This window comes from Arvicanthis niloticus, chromosome 3 (assembly GCF_011762505.2).
Source record: "Arvicanthis niloticus isolate mArvNil1 chromosome 3, mArvNil1.pat.X, whole genome shotgun sequence".
Lineage (NCBI taxonomy): Eukaryota > Metazoa > Chordata > Mammalia > Rodentia > Muridae > Arvicanthis > Arvicanthis niloticus.
This window is the reverse complement of record NC_047660.1, coordinates 2,553,110-2,565,625: the sequence shown is the minus strand read 5'-3', so window position 1 is coordinate 2,565,625 and position 12,516 is coordinate 2,553,110. Positions and strand designations below refer to the sequence as shown.

Below are 12,516 nucleotides of genomic sequence, written 5' to 3'. Positions count from 1 at the left end.
CTGCAGCATTTTCATGGACTTTGGTCTGACAATTTCTGGCCTGTCATACATTGGCACTGCTGATGGATGCCTGCCTCAACACTGCTTCCACAGACTTGGGGGCTGGGCAGGCCACATGTTTCTGTAATATGGAGGGCTGTAGGAATGGGGTCTCCTAAGTGTGCACTGCTGTCTCTACATGGTCTTCCCTGCTTCACTGAGCATGCCTGGGCTCAGATTCTTAAAGCACCTCAGATTTGCACAGTTTGACACTATGTTTCTTTATCTCTTACAGTTTACTGTATAGGTGGAGAGCTTTCCCCAAGCCTCACCTTTCAGAGCTGCTGCTTCTGTGAAGATGTACCCTGTGCTTATGTAACACTGGTCTCCCCCTTTCACTCTATAATTATTAGATTGTAAGTGTCATGTAATGCATACTTTAAACAGTCACTGTTCTGTGTGATTAATGAAGGGTTAATGTTTACATTAAACCTTCCCAATAAGTATAAACTCCACTATGCTAACACCAAGTAGGCCTCGGATGCTGATGCCCTTGTGCTCTCTGCAAGGCTGCTGTGCTTTTCTATAGCCTGGAGCCGACCTGTGTGCTGTCTCAGGACAGGCTTTTAAATTTTATTACCACTACTCTCAGCTCATCCCCTCTGCAGTTTTTAGAAAAACACTTTTTGTGTGTGTGTGTCTAGAGGGCAAGTCCTACTTTCTGGGTTTTTCCCCCCTCTAGCACCTTCTTAGTACTTTCTTCTGTTTATTTTCCTGATAGGCTTTACCACCACTAGTACTTTAACAGGTGTTTTTTTATTGGCTTTTGTCCTGAGCTAGGCATTCTGCCTGACTGCAGGGGCACTTGTGTGAGGTGCAGTCTATGAGGCAGGCACCTGGGGTCATTGAATGCTCCCCTGTGTATTGGGGCAGAAGGTCATTCATGGATGGCTTTCAGTTTGTTGCTTGTTTGTTTGGTTTTTGTTTGTTTGTTTGTTTGTTTGAGATGGGAGTAATAGGAATAAACTATTTGACCCCTGGCTGTCTTACAGAAGTCTTTATGGAGATGGACACCAGAAGCATGCGTTCCTCATACTGCAGTGTGTTCACTGAAGACAAGTCTTTTAGGATTCATCCCAAGAAGCTGAGTAGCTTGGGAACTGAACTGTGCGGCAGCTGAAGGCTCAGTGCTCGGCTGACTCTGCTTTTGCACCGTTCCGCCCTTGTTTTCTGTTTAGTCTCTTTCTCATAAAAAGCTTGTGCAAAATTACTTGATGAGATGCTAAAGCATCCCTTAAGCAGTCAGTAATGGGAGGATCAGTGATGTGGTAGGATATGGTGGGCCTTCCTTGCAAGGGTGTGAACCACACTGGGTTTTTGACATGCACTTTTGCAGGCCAGACTTGTGGGGGCAGAGTTGCCAGGTTGCTGCTCTCCACTGTGTGTCTGGTGTGTCTGCAGCTAGCATCTTGTAATAATAGCTCACATGGCTAAGCAAAACCTGTGGTTAGTGTCTTCAGTGCTCAGAATAGTCAGGCAAAATTCACATAGCAAGATTCTTGTGCCAGCCCTTTAGAGCATTTACTTACTGGCATTGCTATGAGTGTATTATGGCACTCTGAGGTTTGCCCATGTCACGTAGCAAGTACAGAACTTCACTCTTCTCCCCTCAACAGGATCATTATATGGAGCAGGTTTTATTTAATCTCTTCATTTGTTGGTGGTCACTTAGTTGTGTTTTACCTATTATGATAATACTGCTTTAAATATTCACATGTAAGCTTTTGTTTCAAATTGTGTTTTCACTTTTCCTGGGTATATGTCTAAGAGTGAAATTTATGAGTCATATGGTTATTTTATGTTTGACTTTCTGTGGATCAAAACTTTAAGTATAAGAAAGTATGTTTTTTTTTTTTTTTTGTAAATATTAGAAAAAATGGTATATATGTTAATCTAAAAGGAAAAGGAAAACCATCGATGGCCAAGTGCTATAAAACACCAAAGTTAAGATTTCCTCAGAGCTGCTAATAATTAATACATACACACACACACACACACACACACACACACACACACACACACACACACACATATATATATATATATAGAGAGAGAGACAGAGACAGAGACAGAGACAGACAGACAGGCAGAATGTGAGTGAGTCAGGCAGAACGTGAGTGAGTCAGGCAGAACTGGGTCTAAATAGCAGCTCCTTTACCATCAAGCTGTGAGCATATTTCTTCACCTAATGTCTGTGAGCAGTGAATTCCTGTTTCCAGATAATAAGGACTCAGGAGACATGGAAATACCTTTTGTCATGATGGTTCAGTGTGTGAAGTGGTTCACCTGAAATGGAGTCACTGTGGTCATTATTTTATAGTGACAGGGACTACTGAGCCTAAGTGGTCTTGGCTGCACAGATAACAGTGTGTAGTCTTGTCATACCCAAGAGAAGCCGCAGATCAGCGGCTCTGAGGAAATCTTAACTTTGGTGTTTTATAGCACTTGGCCATCGATGGTTTTCCTTTTACTTTTAGATTAACATGTTGCCTGTTCATTCAACTCATCGCTTTCCTGTCTTGAAAGGTAAAGAAGTGTCTGTTAGAGAAACACTTTTAAAAAACTTGCTTTTTTAATGCCTGGGCTCTCATGTGGGACCTACTTCCTGACTCTCCTCACAAACTGGAAGTTTGCTGGTGACTGGCCTGAGCTCTGAGCATGAGGATATGACAGACTTCTCCCTGAATAAGTAACTAGTTAAAAATTAGTCCCAGTCCCCATCCCCCCCCCATCCCCCCCAGCATGGTGGCAAACACCTTTAATCCCAGTACTCAAGAGGCAGAGATAGGTGAGTTTCTGTGAGTTCAAGGGTGGTCTACAAATCGAGTTTAGGACAGCCAGGGCTCTGTTACAAAGAGAAACCCTGTCTCAAAAAACAAAACAAAAACAGATTTCCATTAAATTAGATTTGGATAAGAAGCAAAGTATTTCATGACTAGACTGTGATTACCATTGTTAGTATTTTGATAGATGCTTTACAGAACACCTATTTATGTACTACTTTTTTGTTAAGTTTTGTATGATAATGCCACTAATAATATTTTTGGAACATCTTTCTAATAGTATTTTTATACTGTGGGGCAGTGAGCTGTGAGAGGAAGCTGGGTACTTTGGTCAACCACAGTCTTTGAACCCCGTGACCCTAATGGGAAGGTAGGAGTTCGGCCTTGCTTCTGGGCCCTGGCTCCTTTCACTTATCCACAGCCCCTCCCAAAGAAAAGTTTGTGGCCTTAGGTCATGTAGCACAGGTGGCACAGGTAGAGGGCACTACTACAGGCCTCAGAGTCTTAAGAGATCTTGATATTAATGAGATACCTAAAGGCCAGAGGGCGTAGCCAATTAAACATTCCTGCCCAGACCCTCTTCCTTGCAAAAGATATTTAACCTCAGGCCCGCCCTGAGGACCCGGGGTACAGCTTCATCCACTTTCCACCATGACAATAAACCTTTTAAAACCATGGACTTCCTCTTGTCTTTGGGTCCCGCCCTGAGGGGGCCTTCAACCAATGAGCTGCAGCCTAATCTCCTGCCTGAGGACTTCTCTATGTTCCAGCTTCCTTCCGGCCAAGGAGTCCTGCAACCCAAGCAAGCTAGCCGAGCCAGCCATGACCCAGCCAAGCTAGTCGCCATGACCAAGAGTCTCTACCCCATGAGCCACCAGAGCTTCTCTCCCTCGTCCCTCTTGGCTGTGGGTCAGTCCAGCCCATATGCCCCCAGTCTCAGTCCTTTTGCAGTCTACCAGCAGCACCTGGTTGCCCAAGGGCTGAGACCACCAGCCCGCCAGCCGCCTCGGCCTGGAGACCTCTGACCCAAGAGCTCTGCCCCCGCAGGACCTCAGACTGAGATCTCCCCATGCCTGGAGTGGAGCTCAGTGGCGTCTCATAGTCCGGCCTCCACCAGCGAGTGGAGTGAACTCAGTCAAATTCCCCGAGCACTTCTGCCCCCCTGAGCCGCCTGGGGCAGCAGACCTACAACTCAGCCAGCAGGACCCACACCCACGTGCTCGCGCTACAGAACCACATTATACTACTTACTTCTTAGGGTTGAATGTTATTACTTCTTACATGTAGGCTGTCTTCTAATTTTTCCATTTTCCTTTTGGACATTTACAGATACTGTTTTCACAGTAATACAGATGATGCTAGGAGAACATCTTTATAACAGATAAAGTCTGCATATCCATGGTGATAATTGCTGTGGCCTGAATTCATTCATTAATATTCTCATATTCTCTCTCTCTCTCTCTCTCTCTCTCTGTGTGTGTGTGTGTGTGTGTGTGTGAGAGAGAGAGAGAGAGAGAGAGAGAGAGAATGTGTGTGTGTGTATGTATTATGAGAGTCAGTTTGAGAGAATATGTGTGTGTCAGAGAAAGAGAGAGAATGAGAATGAATGAGCATGAGCATGTATTTGAGCTTTCCACCATAGTGACAGGTGCCTGGGAAGAACAATTTTAGAGAGGAAAGATTTGCTTCAGATCATGGCTTTAGAAATGCTAATCTGTGAGACAGGGTACCATGGTGGTGAGGGTGTGTGATGGAGAGCCCTAGGACCTGCTCCCAGGAGTCTTACCTGTACACTGTCATTTAATTTCATAGCAGCCAGAAATGATAGGTGGAAGAATGGAGAGAGAAGCATAGAGAGAGGCTGTGTTGGCTGCCACAGAAGGTAGAGTGGGTAAGGGGAAGGAAGAAGGGAAGGGAAAGAGGGAGAGAAGAAATGGAGATGGACACTTGGAGAAGCACAGCTCTGCAGGAGGCTGTTTGCTCCCGAGTTAACACAGTGATGTGTTTAGTTCCAGCACCATCATCCAGGCACCGTGATTGCTGCTTTCGGACCAGGCTTTCTGTAGCCTTTGGGATGGGTTTCAGATTATCACCGTAGTTACCTATCTTAGTTTTGATAATTTCAGCCTTTAGGAAGTATTCACTACACTGTTACACTTCCCACAATCTTTACCCTTTTTGGAGTCTCCATTCAAAATTGCAGGTGTTTGTTATGGACGGGGCACCGCTGTGATTTGTTAGTGCTTTTTGTGACTATATATATGTCTTTCACATAATTGACAGCAGGACTGTAGCTGCATGGTAGTCAAATGTAGGCTATGGTTGTTAGGATGAGATTGTCGGGGTTTGAATTTTAATTCTGCTGGTTGATGGCTGGTTAGGCTACTGAGACACTTCCTGTGTGTTTTCTGTGTACTCAACCTCAGTGCTCACTCAGTCTGTTCCTGGAGTGCCACTTGGTGTAAGCTTCTGATTCTGCTTGCTTCTTCATTTCTCCAGTAAGGCTCTTTCTACCCCACCCCAGCACCGGTCTAGACTGTTGGTACAAATGTAACGCTTCCAGATACATCTGCAGACTTCTCAGAAAGTCCTTGCTGATCTGTCACATTGGTGGGAGCCAACAGGATAAAAAAATTACTAGGTTTTTGACAGTTTTGTACAATATATTTTGATCAAAATCACCTCTCAACTCTTCCTGGACCTTTTCTTTACCCACCTAGCTCTGTGAGGTTTTACAAACAACAAAACCCTCAAGATGATTTGTGATGCCAAAATATTCTTGGATATATGGTTTTCTCCCAGAGCGTGATAAATGTGCCTGGGGCTGCACTCCCAGAGAGAATGCTCTTCTCTCACTGCTCACAGTTGTCAGCAGCTGTGCGGTTAGGGTAGAACTGTGCTTCCTCCCCTCTGCACTCCTGTTCTTGAGTTCATGCAGACAGCATGTGTGGGGAGAGGGGGTTTCCCAGTGCCATCACCACCTCTGCTTTCACACTCTTTCTGCCCCCTCTTCCTCAGTGATCTCTGAGCCTTAGCAGGTGGAGGGTATGCATATTAGGGCAGAATATTCTACAATCTTTTGCTCTCTGAACCTTGGCTAGTTGTGGGTCTGTGTTAATTTCTCTCTATTGGTAGGTAATAAAAGCTTCTCTGAAGTGAATTGAGAGATCCATTGGTCTGAAGAGGGTATGTCAAAGTGGTTCAGGAACTTGATGTTGTCTTGTGTGCTGCTCTTCTTAGCCCAATGCTAACTACCTGCCTTCAAGCCTTTGTCACACCTTTCCCATCCCAGAGTGCCCAAGCTCAGGCCTTTGTTGTCATGCAGTCACTTAGTCTCCCAACCGCCATTTTCTTCAGTGGAGGGTCTGCCTTGAGGGTTGTTTAGTCTCCCAACCGCCATTTTCTTCAGTGGAGGGTCTGCCTTGAGGGTTGTTTTGAGAATCAGACTTGTGATTCTTTTATTTACTATCAAAGGTACTGAAAGGCTACTGAATGCCAGGTGGAGTTTGAGCTGTGGGGATAGAGTAGGGAGTAGATAGAGAGACCTCTCTGCTGTCATAGAGTGGGATAGAGTAGGGAGTAGATAGAGAGACCTCTCTGCTGTCATAGAGTGGGATAGAGTAGGGAGTAGATAGAGAGACCTCTCTGCTGTCATAGAGTGGGATAGAGTAGGGGGTAGATAGAGAGACCTCTCTGCTGTCATAGAGTGGGATAGAGTAGGGGGTAGATAGAGAGACCTCTCTGCTGTCATAGAGTGGGATAGAGTAGGGAGTAGATAGAGAAACCTCTCTGCTGTCATAGAGTGGGATAGAGTAAGGGAGTAGATAGAGAAACCCCTCTGCTGTCATAGAGGCTGTCCAACGATGAAGACAAGGGTTAAACTAGTGAGTGAAGCCCTGAGGGAGGCGTCTGCTGCCAGCCCTGCACATGGGCAGAACATTCTGGAGAGGTGGAGAGAGCGGTGCCCAAGACCCTGATAGAGGAGTGAGTGAGTGCCAGGAGCAAGGCCATAAGAATAAACAGGGCCAGTGCGTGTTGTCAGTGTTAGAGCCAGTGACATAGAGCAAGGGGAGCTTATGTTCTCTTTAACAAACTGTATTTTATTTAAATTCTATTTTTTGAAATTGTAGTTACAAAAATTTCCCTCTTCTTTCGTCCCTCCAAATTCTCCCATGTGTCCCAAATCCCCTCTTTCCAGATTGATGGCTTTCTTTGTTTAATTGTTGTTACATATTAGTGAGACATGTCACAGTTCCTTGTCTTTTAACCCATTAATTTGGTAGATTACATTGTTTAGTTTGAATTCCCACATGCCCTGGATAAAATTGAAATGGTTATATAAAAACTAAATCATTCAGTATTTTGTTTGTTTTCTGTGGAGGTTGGGAGTGTGCATGCCATGGAGGTCAGAATACAACTCTGTGGAGCTGGCCTTCCCCTTTCGTCTTCCCTCGGTCTTGAGGATCATAGTTAGGTGGTCAGGCTTACGTGTCAAGCTTCTTTTATTTCTCACTAGCCTTCAGTAGTAAGTATGTTTACTTTTGATCTTTAAAACAATTTATTTTCTATGTATGGTTGCTTTGCCTGCAAGTATGTCTGTGAACTGTAGGCATGCAGTCAGTGCCCATGGAGGTCAGAAGAGGGAGTCACACCCTTTGGAACTGGGGTTACAGATGGTTGTGAGCCACTACTTGGGTGCTGGGAATCAAACCTGGGTTCCCTAGAAAGCTGCCAGTGTTCTTAACCACAGAGTCATCTCACCAGCTCCTCTTTTAATGCTTAATTTCAGTAAAGGATACTCATGTTCAGGTGTGCATGTCAGCAGTGTGAGGCTCATCCACAGCTTTGTGTGAAAACTTCAGAATTCTTTACCTCAGAACTGTAACTGTGTCATTAAGCAACTCCCTAGTGCCAACTGCTTCTGTGAGCCAGCATTTTACTTCCTGATTTTATGAATTTCACCATTCTAGATGCTTCTTGTGAAGAGAATCATGGGATGTTTGCCTTCCTATCACAGGCTTATTTCACTTAGCCAGCGTCCTTGGGTTCACCGATGACCGTGTAACACGGTCAGAACTCCCTCCCCTTTCATAGCTGAGTTAAATCCTGTGTGTATGTGACAGTTTGTTTGTTTATTGTCCATCAGTGGACATTTGGATCAGAACTTGAGTCCCTGTTCTCCATCAGAGCCTGTCCATCTAAAGGCCCAGTGACTTCTACTGGAACCGAGGCAGGAACTAACAAACATTTCTTTTAAAACTGAAGTCAGCCTTTAGAATTTTAGGATTTCTTACAGTCTACTTCAGTCACAGAGCTGGTGAACCTAAGCTTACTTTTGTCATGACAAATGGGATAGATTGTTATAGGGTAATTTTAGAATCAAGGGGTGGCCCAGCAGCCCCCTTCCTTCCTTGGCTCCTTGGTTGACTGTCAGTGTTTCTTAACTGGATCATCCGAACAGTCTCCTGCCTGGACTCCTCCTCTATTCTCGTCTTCCGGTACTATAATCTTAATTTATTCTCGTCTTCCGGTACTGTAATCTTAATTTAGCGACTCAGATGATGATGTAACTTGGATGCGTTATCCTTTCACCTAACATCCTTAGCCCTACTCCAGACACCTTGCCACTCTGAGGGAAGGTTGAAGGCCTCCTCATGCCTCCAGGTTCTGCTCACTGCTTCCCACTTCTTTGGCCTTATAGTCTACCTGTTTGCTTGTGCTTTCAGTGTGGCTGGTCCTCGTGCCTGTTGAATGTGGTTCTGCTTAAAGCATGTGTGTTTTTATTTTCCTTTGGTAGATTTTCTTCCCCAAATATCTGCAAGGCTTGTTTGCTAAGGTCTCTGTGCAGATCTTACCACTGAGAAAGGTTTTCCCTGACTGCCCCATATAGAACGACACCCACCTCTTCCACTAGATGTCTCTCCCCAGTAAGTACCAAGGCCAAGGACCAGAGAGGCCTGTTCACAAGAACAAGCCTTGGTTCCCAGAGCCATTGAGAATCATCTGGGGGTGGGAGTGACCATCCTTCACTGGCTCATCTGTTGGATAGGGTGGCCACCATCTTGAGCTCTGCTAGAGGAAAAGAATATGAATGGTTCACTGGCTCAAAGTATCTGTCAGGAAGTGACATGTCGTAGGTTTACGTGGCTCAAGCCAGTCACATTGGCACATCTAATGTCTGTTGGGGGTTAGTAGCACTGCCTTGTGTCTGGGACCCACTAGGGATACATGGTGGGCAGCAGCCTCGGGCGGGCTTTGCCTGCTTGGCTTTTCTGTAGCATTTGCTTCCACATATCAGTCTTTCCTTTCTTTTTCTCCTGTGAATGGTTAGTACAAGAGTAGGGCCTTTGTCCTGACGTCCCTGCTAAATCCGGGCCTAGGAACATTTGTGATTGATAGAAAGTGCTTAGTCATTTTAGAGTTGGATCAGGGGTATAACCAAGGTACCTCATTGTTAGTCATTGGCAGAGAGACCTTGGGAGGAGTCTGGAGGAGATGGCATGAAATAAGAAGGCCAGGCAGGTTTCTAGAGAGCACCGTGGGAATTGCTGGTCAGAGAATTGTGCTAGCTTATGGCTTGGGACCAGGAATTTACAGCTCAGCTGTGTGGTTTTCTCTACTCATGTTGAGTTGCTCACCCAGGTGTGGCTGTCTGTCACGGGGAAGGTGAAAGTGGGAAGAGGAGCTGCTGTCCTCTGGGTATACCTGCACGACTGTATCCTTTCTCTGTCCCATCACAGGAATGAAGGATCTCACCTGGACCAGGAAAGAAGCCCACCCACCAATGAGGTTGACATGCTGAGGGTGGTAGGAGGGTGTGTGTGTGTGCGCGCATGCGCGCGCGCGCTCTCATGTGTGTGTGTCTGCGCACGCACACACAACACACACACACACACACACACACACACACACACACACACACACAGTGCTGAGGCCCGAGGTTCAGGGGCTGGGCAGGTGCCCTACTATGGAGCCTCGTATGGGTTCTGACACTCTGCAGCTGAATTCTCATTCCCCATTCTACAGGCAAGGAAAGCTGAGGCTTCTGTGGTACAAGATAAACTAAGGCTGGCTGTGTTCACAGCCTTGGGCCCTTGTGTCCTGTTGAGGTCCTAGGCAGTAGGGTGCTCTGTCAGGTTTGGGATCTGGCAAGCCTTGGTGAAGAGAGTGTGCGACATTATATGGTAGTTCCGGTGTAGATGTGTGCAAGACCTAACCAGGGAGGAAATAGCTGGGCTCTTTCTGTGTGCTTGCACAAACACTATAACCACAGCACCAACTGTGATGGGTAAGTTCACCTGCAGGGATTTCTTATAATTAAGATACAGAATCTGAAAGGGTCCCTCAGTAGTGTCTCCAGTGGCCTTGCCATTGGCAAGCTGGGCATGTCCCCTCTCTGGTCTGTGGACTCCCTTCTGGGAGCAAACACTGAGGGCCACAGAGTAGGGGACACTGTCTAGGCTAGTTCCCTCAGGCTGTGGAGGAAAGAGAAGTAAGTCTGGAGACATTTTCCCAAAAGAACTGAAGGCCACTGTGTGCAAGAAGTAGTGAGTGGTAGCCGAGGATACAGAGAGCAGGAGGTGAGCAGATGGGATTGGAGGCGGTTGGGCCCAGAGGGCCAAGGTCTGCAGAGCAAGGGTGAGGCTGTAGTTCTTCATGGGAGGAAACTGGGAGTAGGCGCGTACGAGAGCTGCTGAGGGAAGATGTGCACATGTGTAGGCGCCTTGGGACTGCAGGATCGTACACACGGTCGTATTAGCTGAAACCTCTCTTTATGGTTACAATGTACAGGACATGAAAGTAGAAACATTAATATTCAGTATATCATACATATGAAAAATATTTGAGTGCTAAAGTGCTTTGCTTCTTGGCAAAAGCATTGAGTAGTTTGAGAGTGCACATCTGTTGTAACAAACAGAGGGTTTTATAAGGAATTGTGAGTTTCCCTACATATGAGTTTCCAGTAGTTTTCATCCCCTGTGGTGTCAGTGACATGAAATATGCCTGGGGAGTTGTCTTGTGAAGACTCTACCTACAGCATGTCTTCTGGGATGTCTTAGTTCTTGTCACGGGTTGGTTGCCTGTAGCTCTGGTTACAAACGACATACCCGATGGCCACACAGGACAAGGAAGAGGTCTCATGAGCCCTCCTGGAAAACTTGCTTCCTCCTGTTCACTGTGGCAAACCTCTAGAGGCCACTTCAGTGACAGTGTTAGCATTTAAAATCCTTTAAAATCTTTTCAAACCAATGTATGACTCTGTCACCTCCAGGCGCTAACTGGGGGGAGGGGGGTGCTATCTGGAGGTTACTGGGTATTTGCTGCATTTGGTCTCCTGTCCAGGTCAGCTGACAGTGAAGCCTTTCCAGAGCCGCGCCTGCCTGCTGCCGGTGGTCATAGCTGCTGATAGAGGTTTCAGGAAGAACTAAATGCCTGAACTGCAGGACTTAGGCTTCCTCTTCATTCTAGACAAATTAGTTCTCCTACTTTTCATCTTGTGAGTGTTTTGTGATGTTTTTAAAATCCCAGTCATTCTGAACATGGTTTTTCTTCCTAGATAAGGCACCTCTGTCGAAGAGTCTTTTGCTAGTCCCCAGTGCCCTGTCCCTTCTGCTGACTCTCTTGCTGCCTCACTGTCAGAAGTTCTTCGTGTATGACCTCCATGCTGTCAAGAACGACTTCCAGGTGGGAACACTGCTCCTTTGGCATCTGAGAGGAGAGGGGATGTTTTTCTAGACTTGCCCTTTCTTCCTGTAATTCCTTAGTTCTCAGCTAGGGCTGGGGCTCATGACCCAGTCTTCGTGCTACAGTGTTGACTGGCTTGAGCTTGTGTGGGTCTCATTCGGGCTCCGCAGTGGTGAGTTCACACGTGCAACAGCTTTGAGGCATCCAGGAGACAGTTTCTCAGCATGTCCTCAACTCCTGGCTCTTACAGTCTTGGTATCCCCTCTTTGACAGTGTTCCCTGAGCCTTAGGAAGGAGTGTGATAGAGATACCTCATATAAGGCTGAGCACAAAGCCCCTGAGTCTGTGAGAGATACTAATACTATATTAGCAAGCACACTTTCTAGTTATGTCCATGATATTTTCAGCAAAACGGAGTATAATGGAGAAACTCGGTATTTCCTTTTACTGACTGGTAGTTTCTATTTCAGGTTTTACTCATGGAAATTCAGTTTATAATTTCAAGAGAATTTGTGGGCTAGTGAGATGGATCTGTCATTAAAGGCATTTGTCACCAGCTCTGAGAATCTGAGTTCATTTTCTGGGACCCACATTTTCCCAAACCTGTTTCTGTATATTTGATGAGCTGGTTTACTCTCACTCACCTGAGACACGTTCTGAATTAATGCATCTATAAAGGGAATTAAACCAAGAGGAAGAGCTTCTTTTGTGGAAAGAGCAGAGCTCGGCCTTCAACGTTGACGAGTGGGTCTTGTGTGGGGGTCGGTGTTAGTACCAGTTTGCTGGGTGCCTGGCCTTTGCCACCCTGAGCGTAACTGTGCTCCTGCTCATAGACACTTTCCTCACGATGTGTGTGCCTAACAAAGGCAAGTTCATAGGCAGAGAGCGGGACAGGTCACCAGGGCTGTGGGAAAGGTGGCAAGTTACTGCTCACAGTACAGCATGTAGGATAATAGGACAGCGCACAGCCTACGTTACAGCCTGCTGTACATTCCCAGCAGCACTGAGC

General features: G+C 46.1%; 1 protein-coding gene across 1 annotated transcript in view; it reads left to right on the top strand.

The window, feature by feature from the left end:
• The window catches only part of Ubac2 (UBA domain containing 2), a 148,026-nt gene that overhangs the window by 17,559 nt on the left and 117,951 nt on the right, over positions 1 to 12,516 (top strand). Inside the window, exon 2 of the mRNA XM_034498812.2 lies at positions 11,380 to 11,507. Coding sequence (XP_034354703.1) covers positions 11,380 to 11,507 — 128 coding nt within the window. The remainder of the gene's footprint in view (positions 1 to 11,379; positions 11,508 to 12,516) is intronic.